Here is a 16892-nt window from a genome sequence, read left to right as displayed (position 1 = left end):
GAAAGTTCACTGTATTTGTAATCAAACATCTGTAAATATTTCTGTAAAAATTACTCATTTAATAATTTTATAATTATTCTGTACAAATAATAATTTTTTTTAGAAAAAATTGTTCAACTTGGGAATGGTCGATATTAGTCAAACCGTTCCTATATCCGTTTCAAATAGGAACGATCATAATTAAACCGTTCGTATTACTTAACCGTTTCTAAATAAAAGGGAATAATATTAAATTTTCACTAGGAACGGACATATAAATAAAAATCAGTTATGATTGTTGTAAAAGACAAAATGAACAAAATACAGATAGAAACACCACAAGCCACTAACCATATGTACAAAAGAATGACACAAGAGGTAATAAGGTCTTATCCCAGAATCAAATTTGACTAACTCAAATTAATTATAAAGTAAGTGTAATACACTTATTATGTGATTGATCATTTTTTTAAAATTATACACTAATTATATAACAAGTGTATTGTATTGTATTTAGTATGTAATTGATGCAGGTACCACAAATCTAATATGTGTTAGATTGGCCTTAATTTTCATTTGATTTAAGGGGTTTTTTCATCATTTACCCTAATTTTTAGGGTTAAATTGCAAAGAACCCTTAGTATTCATAATGCAAACCTAGATCAAGAGTGGAAGGACAATTCTACCCCTGATCAACCCTAACTTGGTTTTATCACTTGTGCTGATCAAATCATAGAGAGGTTTTTTGGGATCAGTGTCTTTGAAGTAGAAGCCACCCCATTTATGACCAACAAAATCAAGAGAGAGAGAGGAAAGAGAAAGTGTATGTCTTGTGTGTGTACATATAAATCTCCCACTTTGCTTTGGAAGAAATGATTTGTTTTTTCCCTTTGATTTTCTTGGACACTTCCTCTTCTTCAACATCTCATATCCTCTCTTCCACCCTAAACCTCTTCAAATTCTTTACTACTTTTCATGCATGAAACCATCACCACTACTCCTCTAGGTTCTTGCTCATCATGATCTCTCTTTCCTATATTAGTTAATCTTGTCAATAACCTCAATCTTTCCAAAACAAAACAAAAAACTTGTACTAGCTTGTACAAAAATGGCAGCTAATTCCATGAACAACTGGTTGGGATTCTCCCTTTCACACCACCAAGAACACTCACAAAACTCCTCAGTTTGTGATCAGTTAGGTGAGTTTAACTCTGATGAAATTTCTGCCACACAAGTCTCTGGTGAATGCTTTGATCTCTCTTCTCACTCATCCATTCCTTCTCTAAATCTTCCTCCAGCCCCTTTTGCCATTTTAGAAGCTCTCAACAGGAACCCTACTCATTCTCAAGGTAATTAGTTCACTTCATGCATATATATATATATATATAGAGAGAGAGAGAGAGAGAGAGAAATGAATTCCTCCCTCCACAATATATATTCATCTCTTTGGAGTTGTACATATACCCTATAATAATATATAATCTTTTGTTTGAATGTAGATTTTGATATTCTTGCTTTTTTTTTTTATGATTCTTGGTCCACTTTTTTGTTCTTAGCAGGTTGGAATATGAAGGATATGAGCATGAACTCCTTCTCATGCAGCCAAAATCAAGAAGAAACCCCCAAACTGGAAAATTTTCTAGGAGTTGGAGGGCGAAATTTCACTGATCACAACCAAGAACAAAACGAGCTTCAAGCTGGCTGCAATCCCATCCGGGATACTGGTTACAACATTTACCAAGAATCTGACACAAACAACATGAGTAGTACTGGAGGAATCATCAATGGGATGAACAGTAGTACCATGGGCCTGTCTATGATCAAGAACTGGCTGAGAAACAACCGGGCACCACCCCAGTCCACTGATAACAAGGTCCGAGGTGAGGCGGAGCCGCCGCAGGCGGCGGTGCCACAGACCTTGTCACTTTCTATGAGCACAGGCTCATCATCAGACAGCAAACTACAGGCTGCAGCTGATAGTCAAAGTAGTGGTGGTGCAATTGAGTCTGTGCCCCGGAAATCTATAGATACATTCGGACAAAGAACTTCTATATACCGTGGTGTAACAAGGTTTTCTTAACCCCCCCCCCCCCCCCCCCCATATTTCTTGAATAATATTTTGTGGGCTTGGGTAAATATTGTATAAAATGTCATTTTCTCTTATTTTATTACATTCTGAAAATGGGTTTTATTTTCTTCTTTTTCTGGGGGGTGCAGACATAGATGGACTGGGAGATATGAAGCACATTTATGGGATAATAGTTGCAGAAGAGAGGGACAAACCCGGAAAGGAAGGCAAGGTAAGAACAAAGTGTCTGCCAGTAATTATTTTATTTCGATAATGTTTGAATTTGATTTTATAAGATTTCTTGGTTTTAACTCATGTTTCCTTGTCTGTATTTGGGGGGAATGATTCAATATTCTTACTACAGTTTACTTGGGTAAGTGATGCCCTTTCTCCCTCTTCATGTCTCCATTAACTCCATTGATTTCCATTTAATATATGATTTCTTGATACAAGCTGCAGATGCATTATTTATATGAAAATATCAATTTATTTTTATCTCCTTTGTACAAATTTTGTAGGAGGTTATGACAAGGAAGAAAAGGCTGCTAGAGCTTATGATTTAGCAGCATTGAAATACTGGGGAACCACCACCACTACAAATTTTCCTGTTAGTAATTATTCTTTTCCTTTTTTTCATTTCTTCCTGGATTTATTATTTATGTATTTGTTTTCTCACAAAACAGTCTGTGTGTGTGTGTGTTTTTTAGATTAGCAACTATGAGAAGGAAATGGAGGAAATGAAGAACATGACAAGGCAGGAATATGTAGCATCACTAAGAAGGTAATAATTCTGATGAAATGACTTAAAACTAATATATATATATATATATATAGGTGCATGCATGCATTGAACGATGACGTTGAGAATTACATTTATAATCCAGGAAGAGCAGTGGATTCTCTCGTGGAGCATCGATTTATCGAGGAGTTACAAGGTAAAAAAATTGCATGATAAAAATCAGTTTCATTATCGTTCCTTTCATATCAGAAAAATGGATTTCTGTCTGATCACAAGAAATGTTGTTCATATATTATTATTCTTTTAGTATAATCTTGGTGATTCAATTAATGCCCTCTTTTAAGTTGTAATATATAGTAATTTTGTTCCAACTTTATAGGATAAATGATCAAGCAACATTAAACTAGCTGTCATATCATGATAGTACTGTGTGTCCTATGTCTGAATAATATGATAATTAATACAAGTTAACTTTGAATATTCCGGTTATTGATTTCCTTGATTTTGATATATATGGTGTAATGGTGTAATCATATGTGATATGTCCAGTTTCATGCTTCTGATAAAGAATACTGTGTAATAATCAGACATCACCAGCATGGAAGATGGCAAGCGAGGATAGGAAGAGTTGCAGGGAACAAAGACCTTTACTTGGGAACTTTCAGTAAGCAACTTCCCTCAACTTATTACATGCATTCTTAATAGTCCCACAATTAAGGGATTTTGTCTTAATCCTACACGGAGTTCTAATTAAGTCGAGAAGTATAAACTTTGTATAGTTCTGTACTATCGTCCTTAATTAAGAAGTACGTCGGGCTTGGAAGTAATGATGTTTTTATGTCCTGAAAAGGTAATTGTTTCCTCATACTTGAAATTTTGAAGGCACACAAGAGGAAGCAGCAGAAGCCTATGACATAGCAGCCATCAAGTTTCGCGGCCTAAATGCGGTGACCAACTTTGAGATCAGTCGGTATGATGTGAAAAGCATAATGGAAAGTGCCACTCTGCCAATTGGGGGAGCTGCAAAGCGCTTAAAGGATGCTGAAAGCGCAGAAATGGCTCTGGAAATGCACCGGGCTAATGAAGGAAACTTGAATTTGCACCTAGCGGAGGAGCAGATAAACAGCTATAGCAATCTTGCATTCCAGCAAGCTCAGTCCTTAAACACGTACCCTTATGCCCACCAAAGGCTGTGGTGCAAACAAGAGCAAGATCCTGACGTTGGTAATGATGGATTCAACTATGTACACCGTCAATTTCAATTGGGAAGCACACAGAATTTCTTGCCATTGCACAGCCTCATGAGCCTGGATGCTTCTTCCATGGAGCAAAACTCAGGTTCTAATTCTCTTGTCTATGGGAACAACGGGACGAACGGTAGCAGTAGCTTTATGGTGCCGATGATGGATGTTCAAGATGGTAATCAGAACCATGAGAATGGTATTGTGGGGAACTATCATCGAGAGGAAAAGCCAGTTCTTGGATATGAAAGCATGTTTGGATCAGCAGATGCTTATCAGCAGGCAAGAAATTTGTATTATCAACAACTATCTCAGCAATCATCATCCATTAATACTGGGATAGGAAAGATCGGGCTTTATAACGATCAAGGGTCGACTTGCAACAACAGCTGGATTCCTACTGCTGTGCCAACTCTTGAAGCTAGGGGCAACAAAATGGCTGTTTGTCATGGGGCATCGACTTTTACAGTGTGGAACAACACATAAATGTCAAGAATGTTCATGCGATGCCACAGCGAAGATCTACTTGTATACATGACTAACTTCTTTTATTGTTTAATTTTCTTGCATCTTAATTTGCTAGGAAGCACAATTCCTTGGGGAGATAGTCTGTTTTAATTACGGTTGCTTTGTTGATGTTGTTCAGATATATATATATATTTCCTCTTTAGGTTTGGTGGCTTGCTGGATGCAAAGCAAATATTAGGACATAGCTGGAGTTCGTCAATAGCCTTTGAGAACTTGGTACAATCACTGGCTATGAGTTTTTGGGAACTCTGGTTGGAATTATGTCCCCGAAAGTTGACATCACAGACTTTGTAGTTTTAATAGCATTTCTTAACAAAGAATGGGATTTCTCAACTCTTCTGTATTTTATGTAGATGCGGATGCATATGCTATAATTCAACTGAACTAAGGTAAGAAAATATTGAATGTCATCATAAGCAGAAATTCTACAGCGACAGTTATCTGTCTCGACTGTCTTGCTATTAGAGAATCCTTGTCTATGAAGCTGTATTAAAGTGCTAGGATTCAAAAAGAAACATCTCCGAGGATCTTGTGATGCCTTTTCTGGGACCTCCGCACGCTATTGAATGATATAAGCTGAGTTCCTCTATGTTGTCATGAAGCTGGAATGGGAAAACAAGATAAATCAAGATCCTGATCATCAGCTAACAGCACAATACAATATGTAATCTTCATAAACCAATTACCTCCAACGACCCAGAGATTATGGTATCAATAGAGTGCGAGAAAATCAACTCTGGAGGTGATAATGGCGCAAAAAATAGTCGAAAAAGTTTACACATGGCAGGCATCTAAAGCTTCATATCAAATAATGTAGTCTCCATAAGCATAAATGATCCAACTTCATTGGGTTTGAAGAAGTACTTGTGGCATAAAATATTGAACCCCAAGAGCATCTTGTTCACACTTTGTATTAAAATATTTGAATTTCCGATGTATTGTTCCTAATCCTCTAACATAAAATACTTGGAACAGAATATATATGAAGCCTCGCTGGTCTGAAACAGTTCTGATTATGTTATAGAGGTTCTTGAAGCATCGAGAGAGAAGCCATTCCTAAAGAAAGAGTAAAGGTCTTTCAGATGACACAGCAGAAGAATGTAAATATCAAAATGAAAGAAAAGTTAAGCTCATACCTACAGGATAAGATGGGTTTTCTGGCCTTGGTTTTGTTCAACAATAATATCAGTATCCAGTCGGTCTCAACCGTGGTAGATGGTATTTGAGATGGCCATTTTTGCATTAAGTACATTACAAACAATTTTTCCTACAAGATTCCTAAGGCTATGGCTCCAAACAAAAACTTGTCCCTTTGCTCAGGGACTGTGTGCACAGATAGCTATGTCCAGAAAGAAGTCCTCTCCAGTTCATATGTATTAGTGCCACAATACTGACCTCCTACGCTGCAGAGAACATCAAGGTAGTAATTGCCCAATATGAGTAGAGGTGCAACATTATCACTCCAAGTCAAAACTTGATGTAGCTCTCCTCATCTCAAGACCACTCTTTCCAATAAATTGAGAGTCTTGTGGAGCTTTCTTTCATCAGCCCATCATTCATGTTTTAGCACTCACGCATCAGACAGGAAAAATTCCTTTCTTCATCATAAACCTACCCATTTCTTAAAAGCCAATGCTGCTTCTCTTTTCTTCAACTGGGATTCTGTCTGGAATTTCGGTGCCTTGCCCTTGTAGAGTGTCTTGTGGTACTTCAGAAAGAGAGCTCGGTACTTGTACTTGTCTATGAACATGTTTCCTTTCTCCATCATTTCCACCACTTCATTTGCCCGAATAAAGAATCCACCTCTAACGAATGTATAAAGTACGGCATCCAACAGTTCCAAATCAAACTTCATTCCACTAGAAAATGCAAAAGACTTCATTTCACCCCATAGTTCTGCTACCTCTATGTATTTCCCCCCTATAGCAGCATATCCAGTGACCATAGAATGAAAAGTTTGTGCATTAGGAGCATGCCCCAGAGTCCGCATCTTCTTCAAAGCTTTCTCCGCATCTTGCATTAGTCGTTTCTTGCAGAAAAAATGAATCACATTATTCCAGTCATGAACCCCTGAGTCCACTTTTTGCCCTTCCTTTATTTCTTGCAATAGCTTTGACATTAAACCATCCTCCTTACCCTCCGTAGAATGTTTGACTAGCTGATCAAATTCTTTATGGCCTCCTCTGGGTATTTTAGCCTCTTTCATCTCTTTGAACAGATTAAGTGCCCCCTCGATGTCCTTTTCAAGCACCCGAGACTGCATCAACACCTCATAAGAACTTGCATCAAGCTGTAAGCCAGCCTTGCGGGCATCTCTTACTAGTGATGTTATTTCACCTATCCTTTTTTCTTTATAATATGCTTTTAGAAGAGAATTATACACAGAGGAACTAGTTCTAATGCCAGCCAAGCGCATTTCGTCAAGAAGATCATGTGCCTGATCTAACCAACCAAGGGAAATGCACGAGTTGATAGCATAGACCAGAACTGAATTATCTGCAGATACAGGGGAATCTGCTTTCTCTGCTTTGATTAAAAATTCTACCAAGTCCTTCATTTTACCAGCTTCCAAGAAAGCTTTAATTAATTTCACGTATGTTCTCTCAGTTGGCCTGAGAACACCTCTTTCAGTGGTAATCAATTCAACTTGCTTCTGTAACATCATAACCAAGCTATCAAGTAATTTTTTCGTCTCAGCTTCAAGTCTCATAAACTTTCTGTCACGACAGAAATCTTCAAAAGATAAGAAATCTCTTTGAAGTAATACAGGATTTTCATGTTCATCTGACTTCATATCAGGCAAATCCTTGACAGTAACATCTTGATCAGGTGATGTACTACCTATTTTATCAGTTTCAAATATTAAATTAGCCACACCAAGAGAATTCTGAGCTTTTCTTGCCTTTCGAAGCATTTCAAGAATCATGAGAGATGCAGAATCTAGATCCCCAAATTTCAAGTGACAAGAAAGCAGGCAGTTGTAGAACTGCCGAAGCTGAACATCAGTAACATTATGAACTTCTTCAATATGTCTCCTAAGCTTTTTGAGTTCCTCTCTTCGACCATTTCTTTCATAAATATGGGCCATGATGATCAATGATGTTGCATCAGTTTTCACATTAATCCGAGGCATCATTTCAAGGAGCTGCTCTGCTTTCCTAGTAGTGCCAAATAGAAGGCACCCCACCAAAGCAATGTTAAAAGCAGTTGCATTAGGCTTCATAGCAATCAAAGGTTCATTACACTTTTTTCGAGGATCAACCCTCCCATCCTGGAACAAGTAACCCATTTCAAGAACCAACTCAGCCGCTAGGTAAGCTCCAGATGAATTCTGTAACATGTAAGCTATAACTGCAGACCAAGCTGTCACGGGAGGGAAGTGTGCCATTTCAATGAGTTTCCTCAAGACAGTAGAACCAGGAACAGGTAGTCTGCATTTAGCAAGGCCTAAAGAGAGATACATCAGGGTCTCCTTGTCAAATAATGTTTGCTTGTGCTCCCCAAGTGCTTTCTCAACCAATCCATAAGCCTTTTCAACCCACTGAATGTCTGAAGTCTCAGCTAATCCAACAATCAACTTGTTCACAATAGATTTTCTACCAAACCCTTCCATCCACATATGCTGCTCATGCAAATCCCATGCATCATTGAGTCTTTGCTCATTAATTGCAGTCTCTAGCTCCTCATGTATCTTCCCTGTGTCTCTAGCCTGGACTAAGATTGTTCCAGCCATAGTTGAGAAATTGTTTGAGAAAAGTTCTAATCCATCACGACACTCTGACACACTGCTTTGCCAGAAGAAGTGAGAAATAGAATTGTGGCCCCTGTTGGCAACACGAGGACATTTCGAAATTCTACCAAGGCTATGCAAAATGTAATTCGCCGCCAATTGACGGCTCAGTTTTCTTGTAAGCATAATTTGCTCCACAAGCTAACGATGGACCAACAATGCCCATGCTAAATCATTGGCATGGGGTGACATCTGCACCTAGGAACATAAGCAATAAGGTTTAGTGTTATGTAATAAAATGACAATGTCGGATACTCGGAAAATGAAATATTTTCAACTACCACATTATCGAACAATACATTATTGAGTTAAAGCTCCTTCTCAACCAGTAGATTCCAACAAGCCTATCCAAGTTCCTATTAACTCAGATACTCGATGATGAAAATCTTTAGTTTCGCTCCAAAATTAATTCCGTTCAAACATTTTATCGAACATTTACGTTCAAGAATATCAACATCAACTTATAAGACACCACATAGAACAGTAACAAGTAGTGAGCAAAGGTTAGTTATCCCACGCTTTGTTTCCGCAGATAGACAACAACACCCGCCGAAATTTAAAAAAAAAAAAATCGACGGCGGAGCAGCGGTGCTCACACCCACTTCATAAGCAACTATTCGAATAAAGCAACGAGCGCCAATATCGCACCTTGAGATGGCAGCTACAACTCGCTATTCTCAGTCAGTGAGCATGGCGGTGCCGACTGCGGCGCGACGTTGATGGTGGTTGTCGGAGCTTGTACGATGGCGACCAGTGAGCAAAAAGTCCGGTTGTGTGGAAATGATATATGTTTCCTTTTCTTTTTTTTTCTTTTTAAATGTTTGTCTAGAGAATTATTTGAGATGAATTGCTACTACTTTATTATATATGGAGATACTAATAAATTATTATCATCACTTTAATTTAAATATTACTAAATATTTTTTTTTCCTTTTAGTTTCTTGATTTGTATTTCAATGGTGTTTGGTTAAGTTCTTAGACTTTATAAAATATTCAAGAGCTCGTAACTTGTAAGCACTATTATCTAATCATTTTTTTTTTCTAACGACTTTAAATGTTCTTGCAAAATGTGATATCTGCGTTGCATTGTTGGCTCACCACAACATAGTTCGAGGTGTAAAATATGAAAGTTAAATTATAGTATGTTCTCCTAAAATTTATTATAATTATAAATATCATTTTATTATTTTAAAAATTATAATACCCTCATGAAATTTATAATCATCTAACAAATACCCCTCGTAACAGTTCATTGTAGAAATTATTTGTTAGATCGTCGTTAATTCCGAAAGAGTATTTATAATTTGACTTGAAATTTTGCACCTAATCCACTGCAGAATGACACAACAAAGGATTTGCCACAAGAACAAGAATTGAGGGAGAAGAAGTTTTGACATGTATACTACACTCATTTGATGCCAAGCGTGGGAGGATCTGCAGTTACTACACACTAAAACCACCATCATCTTCAAGTGATCAAGACATGTTAAGATTAGGAATCAGCAGAAAAGCAAAGGTTTCTGAACAGCATCTTTTATGTGTTCTTTTGCAGGGACATCATGGTCCTGAAATTTACATGCGAATGGAAAGCTTCTGGCATTTTCAAATCTCCAGCTCTTGTACTCTCTCTAGGACGAGAAAGTGTGAATGCACTTAAAAATGGTAATATATCGAACAAGTGACTGAAGCACTGCCTAAGAATGATGTTGTCTTTCTCATACAGCTGCTGTCTTGAGAGACAGGAAATCCGATATCTTGTTGGTGTAGAAATCTGGTTGTATGGTGTTGTCGGGATTTTGAAGCATCGACAGAGATGTTACTCCTGATAACGGAAAAGAAATGTTTTATGGGTACTGTGGTGGATGTGTTTTAGCATTGAGAGAGAGAAATGTGGTGCTCGTATACCTGAGAGGACGAGAAGTGTTTTGCAGCCACCATTTTGTCCAAAAAGAATGTCAGTGTCTAGTCTGTCTCCAACCATGCATATCTGGGACTTTGAGATGCCGAATCTGTTTGGTTTGGACAAGGAAATGCATCAGCGCTCATTTGTTTCTCAAATGGAAAAAAAAAAAAAGAAAAAGAAGCAAATGTCCCCAGAACTCTTGTCCATTCGGAAACATATGCAGAACAGGCTGCTCTAATCCCTGTCGTTAAAGCCTTCGAAACAAGAGTTCCTACTAATGCATCTGCTTTTCTACACCATTGTAAATGATTGGAGGGAACAACCTCCAAAAGATGTTTTTATACATCTACATCTTAGGTCAGATGTCATGAGCACGGCAGAGGGTAATAGAAACTTACTTGTTTGCTAAATAGTCCATCATGAAAGTTGAGGGCTTTCCAACGACAAGTGGCTCACGTTGAGTGGATCCGCGTACTGCACCTACCATTGAACCACCACCTGATTGGAAGCAACAACCATATTGAGACATCTCTCTCGTGTCAATAACTAAGCCCCTTTAGCAAACAGCTATTTTATTCTGAGGATACGGTAATTTAGTCAGAAATACCCATTGTATATTTGAAATGAATGATCTATCCCGACCGCATAAACACACACAGTAAAAGAAACGAAATTTAATGAGTGTAATTATTTGGAAAACTAGATTCAATTAAATTAATGCCCAAATGCTTGATAACTAGATAACTATTCTCGTGTATACCCTGCAAGCTACACAGAACTAAATATTTTTAAGCAAAAATGACTTACAATAACCTTAAAACGATTTATTGCCAATTCATACAGTACACTGGGGCTAGCAACCTATTGTATGCTGACGACATGATAATTGAAGTGGTTCCAAACATACACAAATTCTCAGCACCTATGATACATTGTAAGCCAAGTCAAGTGCACAAGCTTGTGGGAAGCACTTGTGAAACAGAAAAAAGGGTATTAAAATTTTCTACTTGTGCAATTTATAAGATTAGGTTAAAGGCTGGTGGATCCACCTCAAGTCATGTTTTGTCGTTCTGCTTATTACATGATACAATAAGATTTCTGTACAATAATCAGGGCATTGAAATTCTTCAGCCTCAGTTTTAATGTGTGTTATCTAAACTGCAAAACAGAAAATGCTCTGGCTATGAGTTTTTGAACATACTGGGAGCTAAGTTTGAACTGATCACACTACAATCTTAAAGACAAAATATAGGATGTCGCAGCTCAAACCTTGTTGAGTTTATAAGAAATAAGGAATCTAGAAATGATGCATAATAAAGTAAGAAAAAGTAAAATGATCAGACGGAAGTAACCTGCCCATTCTTGAGCATCTGTGAGATGAGTAACAGCATCGCGGTTTGTAGCAATGAAAAGACAGCCGGGGTTTTCGCGAATGCACAAAGTTGCATACCTTCATAACGGAAAAATAGACTTCTATGGTTAGCAGACGACTTATGCTAAAATATGTTCAGAAATATAGCCAAAACAGTTGAATTTTAAAAAGGCGTTCACCATCCTCCACGTGTGTGTATGTCAATGCAGACACATGCTTATTTGTGTTAGTGCATGGAAGCAGGTGCTTCTCGTCTAGCTTGTCCACAATGTAAATTAAAGCTAAGCAGCGTTGCTTTGTATAAAATTTGGTTTTATGTTAGCCAGCAAAGGTGAATAGCTAATAACTCATACCTTGAACATCACCAATATGTAAATGAAGGAATACTGGGCAACAACTAAGGGAAAACAATAGAAACGCTGTTAATTGAAAATAAGAGCAGAATTGGTTTTCATCCAGGATACCCTGGGAGGAAAATGAAGAAGGAAATGATTGGTAAAGAAAAATACACAACGTAGAAGAATCTTGTTTCCAACTCATTCCTCCAAGGATATTATAAGGGAAAAGGAAAGATGCAGATGAGAAATCATCTTCCATCATCACCAGTTTGGGATGGAAATCTAGAAGGTGCCTTACTGACAGCTAGAAATCTTTAAAAGACACAGCACCAGGGTATTATCAAGATGACTTACTGAATTTTGTAATAGTTGAAGTAACGATCAAATCCAACTACCACAGCTCCAACCTAATCAGGAAATCACAATAATTCTTTCAGTAATGAATTGATGATCATATGATAATGTTTTCAAAACTGCCAAAGAACTTTTACTACGTTGCTTTCTAAATTCGATATAGTTCAGAAGGAAAAAGAATGGACATGTACATTTTCATCATGTTCCATCATAAAACCTGGTTTGAGTTCAATCTTTTTCTCACCATCTTCCTGCAAAATGCAAAAGAACATATCAGAACATAATGAGATCATCAAGAAGAGAGGTAATAGAATGTCTACCACTCAAATTAGAAGATGTATTAATAAAGCAAGGTGAAGGATAATGTCGACGTATACGTCTAGGTTTAAAAATTGCTCATCAGTTTCGTTTGAAAACCATGCTGACTCTCTGAAATTGCTGTGTTGAATTTTATTTTGCATGTATGTTTCAATCTTAGTTAAACAGTGACCAGAGAATTGAAAGCTCTAGAATTTGCATGCTAGATAGCTAACCAAATGACATAGGTTATATAGTCTCCCAATAGTTAGCTTAAAGATGGAAAAAAAAAAAGAAAAAAAAACAAAGGAAAATGTAGTTTGTTGAGAAATTTATGCAGCATGCATTACATACCGGCCCACCAAGGTACTGAATCCCTGCTAACTCCAGCTCCTTCAAGATGCCGTCCTCACCAACAACATAAACCTTGATAGAGGCCACAACTACAGTTAGTTGTCTGCTAAGCATTTGAGAAGGTTTGCGTTTAGTCAATAAATTCATCACGAGTTTTGACACCCAGATGATTATGATACCAAAACTGTTTATAGCACAGGGAAGGAACCCATCATACACTTGAGTGTTGCATATTAGCATGGCATCAAGGATTATGAACAAATTAGTTAAGAATGCATCGAGATATCACAATACGAAAACCAAAACAAAAGAAGTGACCAGCAATATATTTTGTCAAAGGAAATAAGATTTGAAATTGTAGAAGGAAGCAACCGTACAACGAGATATCAGGAAAAATTGTCTTCCATCACGGTGAACTCGCAACTAATGTTTATTTTTGGTGGCAAGTGAACAAAGATTAGTAATAATGTTAAAGAGCAATTTCATCTAAGTTAATAACCAAGTCGTCAAGACAACACAATTTTTTAAATAGAAGCAAATGAACTCAAGAATCAGAAAGGCCAACAACTGTTTTTTGGCAAAACCGTTTCAATCCACGTGATCTGGGGCAAAATGGACGGAATTTGGTCAGTCTCTCGAAAGTGCTCTATTCCTAAATCATACCTTTTTGTCTTTAGGGAAATCAATCGACTTTAAGTAAGCAGCAGCAGCAAAGGATGATGCAAAGATTTCCTCCTGAAATTTTGCTACCAGTTAGAGGTACTGACTTTCTTTCTGCAAAAGAACTAGAAGTGCAGAACAAAATGATAATAAACGTACCTCACTGACACTAAGACCAAGCGTTTCAAATTTTTTTCCATACTGTTTCCTAGATTTTGTTGAGTTGTTGGTCACAAAAACCAACCTTTTTCCCTAAACAAACAAGCATGACGTCTTTTGTTAGGATTACCAAGAAACAATGCATGGTCAAGTTAACCCCATGAACTAAAGATTCTCCTACTCAGCATCTTTAAGTAGCAATGCTAAGGCAAGAAGAAATAACAGAGTGCTAGTATTAAGAAGAGAAGTGTATTAAGAGTCTCTTAGAAGTAATTGAGTCCTAACCTTTGATCGAAGCATGTCAAGAGTTTCTGGAACTCCATCTATCAGTTTGTCTCCCTTCCATATGACTCCTGTAAAATATTAAGCAGATACATCATAATAGAAATGCAAACATTGCATCTTTAACTACAACCAACGTCCAAGTTCCCACGGTTGACAATAGAAATAGACTTTTGGCAATGTGTATAACCCACTAGATTCTGCAATTAAACATAGTGCATTCCTCTGAATTCCCCTGCTCATCCTTGCTCTCAATTTACATGCAGAAAGACTTATGCAATTGGAAGTTCAAATGGTTTCAGCACACTTGTCAACTCAAATCACATCATGAACTCCCTGTTACTCGTGTTTACTTCATTCATAATAAAATTCTCGCATACACATTAACAAAATGACATCAAAAAAATTGACGCAGCTTTTACAGAAAACTGTCTGCTGATTCAAAAATTTTCTCCAAAATCCTTTAAAGAAACTTCGTCTGCGTGATGCAAGATTTTTATTTCGTCCACATCTTTAATCAAAATGGATGCCTAAATCCTACCGTCAGTTGCAATTTCAAAAAGTCTCAATTCCCCGCAACTGATCTAAGCTCCATGTACACCATTCTCAGCATTCATTCAAACATTTTCCCAAACACGTAGAGTTGTATCTAGCTGCAGTAACCTTTTTCACAACAAACACACAAGGAAATATTAATCGACAACTATAGAAAACCTACCATCACAATCAAAAATGAAGGTCTCGACAGAGTCAATGAGCTGGTCAGGGTCCTTGAGCTGCTCAGCGGATGCGCGGGGGCTCACAGCTCTCAAAGAAGCAGAAGCATCCATTTTCCTCTTACTGAGACTCCATTCAACAATGGGACGAAGAGAATTGCACAGTGATGGGTTGGCAACAGAAGGGATTCTCTTGGAGAAGTTGAATCTGTTCTGAGGATTCAAGAAGAGAGTGGAAGAAGATGAGGAGACTGCAACAGCTGCTGACAGTTTGGTAGTCAGCATTTTCTAAGGGGGTGTTGTGGTATTCTTTCTTCTTGGTTGGGGGTGTTGGGGTGTTCATGGTTGGTTGGATTGTTAGTTATTGGATGAGGTGGAAATATGAGTGGATGCACCTTCTTTTATCCAATCTCACAAAAATTGTGATTCTTGAAATTTAGGGGGTTTTTTTTAATTTAAATTTTTGGGTGGATGAAATAAAATAGTGAACTAGACAGGCATTTTTCTTTTTCTTATTTTTTTGGGGGAGATAATTATATATGTTATATATTGAATTATATAACTGAAATGATTTTTTTTTTTAAATTTAATTTTTAGAGTAAATGACTTTAAAAAAAGCTTTATCAACAAATACAGTATCTTCTATTGCTTCCTAAAAGATTCTAAAAACACTAGAAGGAAGCTAGACAGGGGTTCGGACAAAAAACTTTAGATTTGCCACTTAAGAATGACCTTGGAGTTCGATTATGGAGTGACTAGTGAGTACACACGGAAGATAAAAGGACAAGATCAGTAACAAGTAATTGCCTAGTTGACAAGCAGGAGCGAGTGAGGGTGGGGATGGGGGGTGCAGGCGCTGTCTTTATTTATTAATAGCTATACAGTTTTTCTTTGTCTTATGAGTTAATTGAGCTACTTGAGTCGACTATCCCAACAAGAGGAAAAAATGAAGTAAGGCTATACTGATCTAATAGCAAGCTAGCTTTCATAAAGAACTAGTGACTTTGGGTGACTAATAACGAAAAATAAACTCTCTAAAAAGAAGATATAACTCATTGGATTATAGCGCCATACACTGTTTCACACAATTATCCATTGCCCTTTATAAAATTACATGTATGTCCTTCAATGGTTTCAATGTGATTTAACTCTTGAGGTGTACTTGTAAAACTTTTGCTATTGGCTTGATCCTCCTCAATTGGGGGTGGGGTGGGGTGGGGGGCACATTGTTTTTTAAAGAATAATTGGATTTGAAGTAAATAAGATGACGATAAAGTTCATTTATGTTGTATTCGGATCGAGAAATATGAAACGAATAATTTCAAATTTATAGTGATAGATTTATCGAACTTATTTGGATAGTTTAATGATACTTATTTCACCATATTATCATGAAATATATTTTCTTTCCAACTCTATTTAAAAAAAAAAAAAAAGATAATTACCAATAATTAAAAATTAATTTAAATCATCACGCTTTACTTTTATATAGGAATTAAAATTACTAATGTGTATTTAATAAATTAATAAATGCAATACTTCAAATGATATAATAAATTATTTTTATTTAGAAGAATCAAAATACGCACAATAAATATGTTTTTTAAGAATTAGGGTAAATGCTATTTGGTCCCTTAAGTTTTCATCTAAAATTACTTTAGTCCCGTAAGTTTATTTCTTGACTTTAGCATTTTTAAACTTTAATTTTTGTTTCAGCTTGTTCCCTGTTACCATTTTTCAGCAAAAACTTGACCGGAGTTTTGACTTTTTGGAGGGTAAAATGATCAATTTAAGTTTTATTTTATCACGTTTATTCTATAAAATTATCAAATTTGTCATTTTTAGAAAGAAAATTATTATTTTTTTTATATTTTCATATGGTGAATACGATGTAATTATCTTGTATAAAAAATAAAAACTTTGAACTATTGTGAACTTAGTAATATACATATTATTTAACTTAAAATAAAATAATCTCTTCTTTTTTTTTTTTCAAAAGTGACAAAAAAATCAAAATTATGAATATTTTTTATAAAACCTATCTAATCTAAAAATACAATTAAAAAATATAAATTGATTTTTTAATCTTAGAAGTTAAAGACAAGTCTAATA

At 36.4% G+C, this 16892-nt stretch overlaps 2 protein-coding genes and 1 long non-coding RNA gene across 6 annotated transcripts; 1 reads left to right on the top strand and 2 right to left on the bottom strand.

The window, feature by feature from the left end:
* The first annotated feature begins 801 nt into the window (after positions 1-801).
* On the top strand, positions 802-4697 carry LOC105166874 (AP2-like ethylene-responsive transcription factor BBM2). Its single transcript, XM_088882637.1, has 8 exons — positions 802-1328; positions 1539-2049; positions 2197-2279; positions 2566-2654; positions 2755-2828; positions 2932-2982; positions 3374-3450; positions 3669-4697. The coding sequence occupies exons 1-8, from the start codon at positions 1088-1090 to the stop codon at positions 4511-4513; spliced, it is 1971 nt and encodes a 656-aa protein (XP_088738763.1). The 5' UTR covers positions 802-1087; the 3' UTR covers positions 4514-4697.
* A 243-nt stretch (positions 4698-4940) lies between these two features.
* Positions 4941-9211, bottom strand: LOC105166875 (pentatricopeptide repeat-containing protein At1g03100, mitochondrial). 4 transcript variants are annotated; one of them, XR_016066402.1, is made up of 4 exons: positions 8994-9211; positions 5692-8543; positions 5242-5611; positions 4941-5157 (listed from the first exon to the last, which is right to left on the bottom strand). It is a non-coding gene; the product is annotated as a pentatricopeptide repeat-containing protein At1g03100, mitochondrial (long non-coding RNA). The 4 variants fall into 4 exon arrangements; XR_016066403.1 differs by having other exon boundaries at positions 5696-8543; XR_848217.3 differs by having other exon boundaries at positions 5692-8537.
* Positions 9212-9812: 601 nt separating this feature from the next.
* LOC105166877 (phosphoglycolate phosphatase 1A, chloroplastic) lies at positions 9813-15129 on the bottom strand. The gene is made up of 11 exons (XM_011086381.3): positions 14783-15129; positions 14068-14135; positions 13783-13875; positions 13627-13698; positions 12964-13035; positions 12504-12563; positions 12313-12365; positions 11601-11698; positions 10647-10746; positions 10251-10354; positions 9813-10167 (listed from the first exon to the last, which is right to left on the bottom strand). Exons 1-11 carry the CDS (start codon positions 15063-15065, stop codon positions 10061-10063), a joined length of 1110 nt encoding a protein of 369 aa, XP_011084683.1. The 5' UTR covers positions 15066-15129; the 3' UTR covers positions 9813-10060.
* Between the last annotated feature and the right edge of the window lie 1763 nt (positions 15130-16892).

This window comes from Sesamum indicum, linkage group LG7 (genome assembly GCF_026168435.1).
Source record: "Sesamum indicum cultivar Baizhima isolate 11 linkage group LG7, ASM2616843v1, whole genome shotgun sequence".
Taxonomy (NCBI): Eukaryota; Viridiplantae; Streptophyta; class Magnoliopsida; order Lamiales; family Pedaliaceae; genus Sesamum; species Sesamum indicum.
The sequence above is the reverse complement of the archived record's forward strand: the minus strand, read 5'-3'. Positions and strand labels throughout refer to the sequence as shown.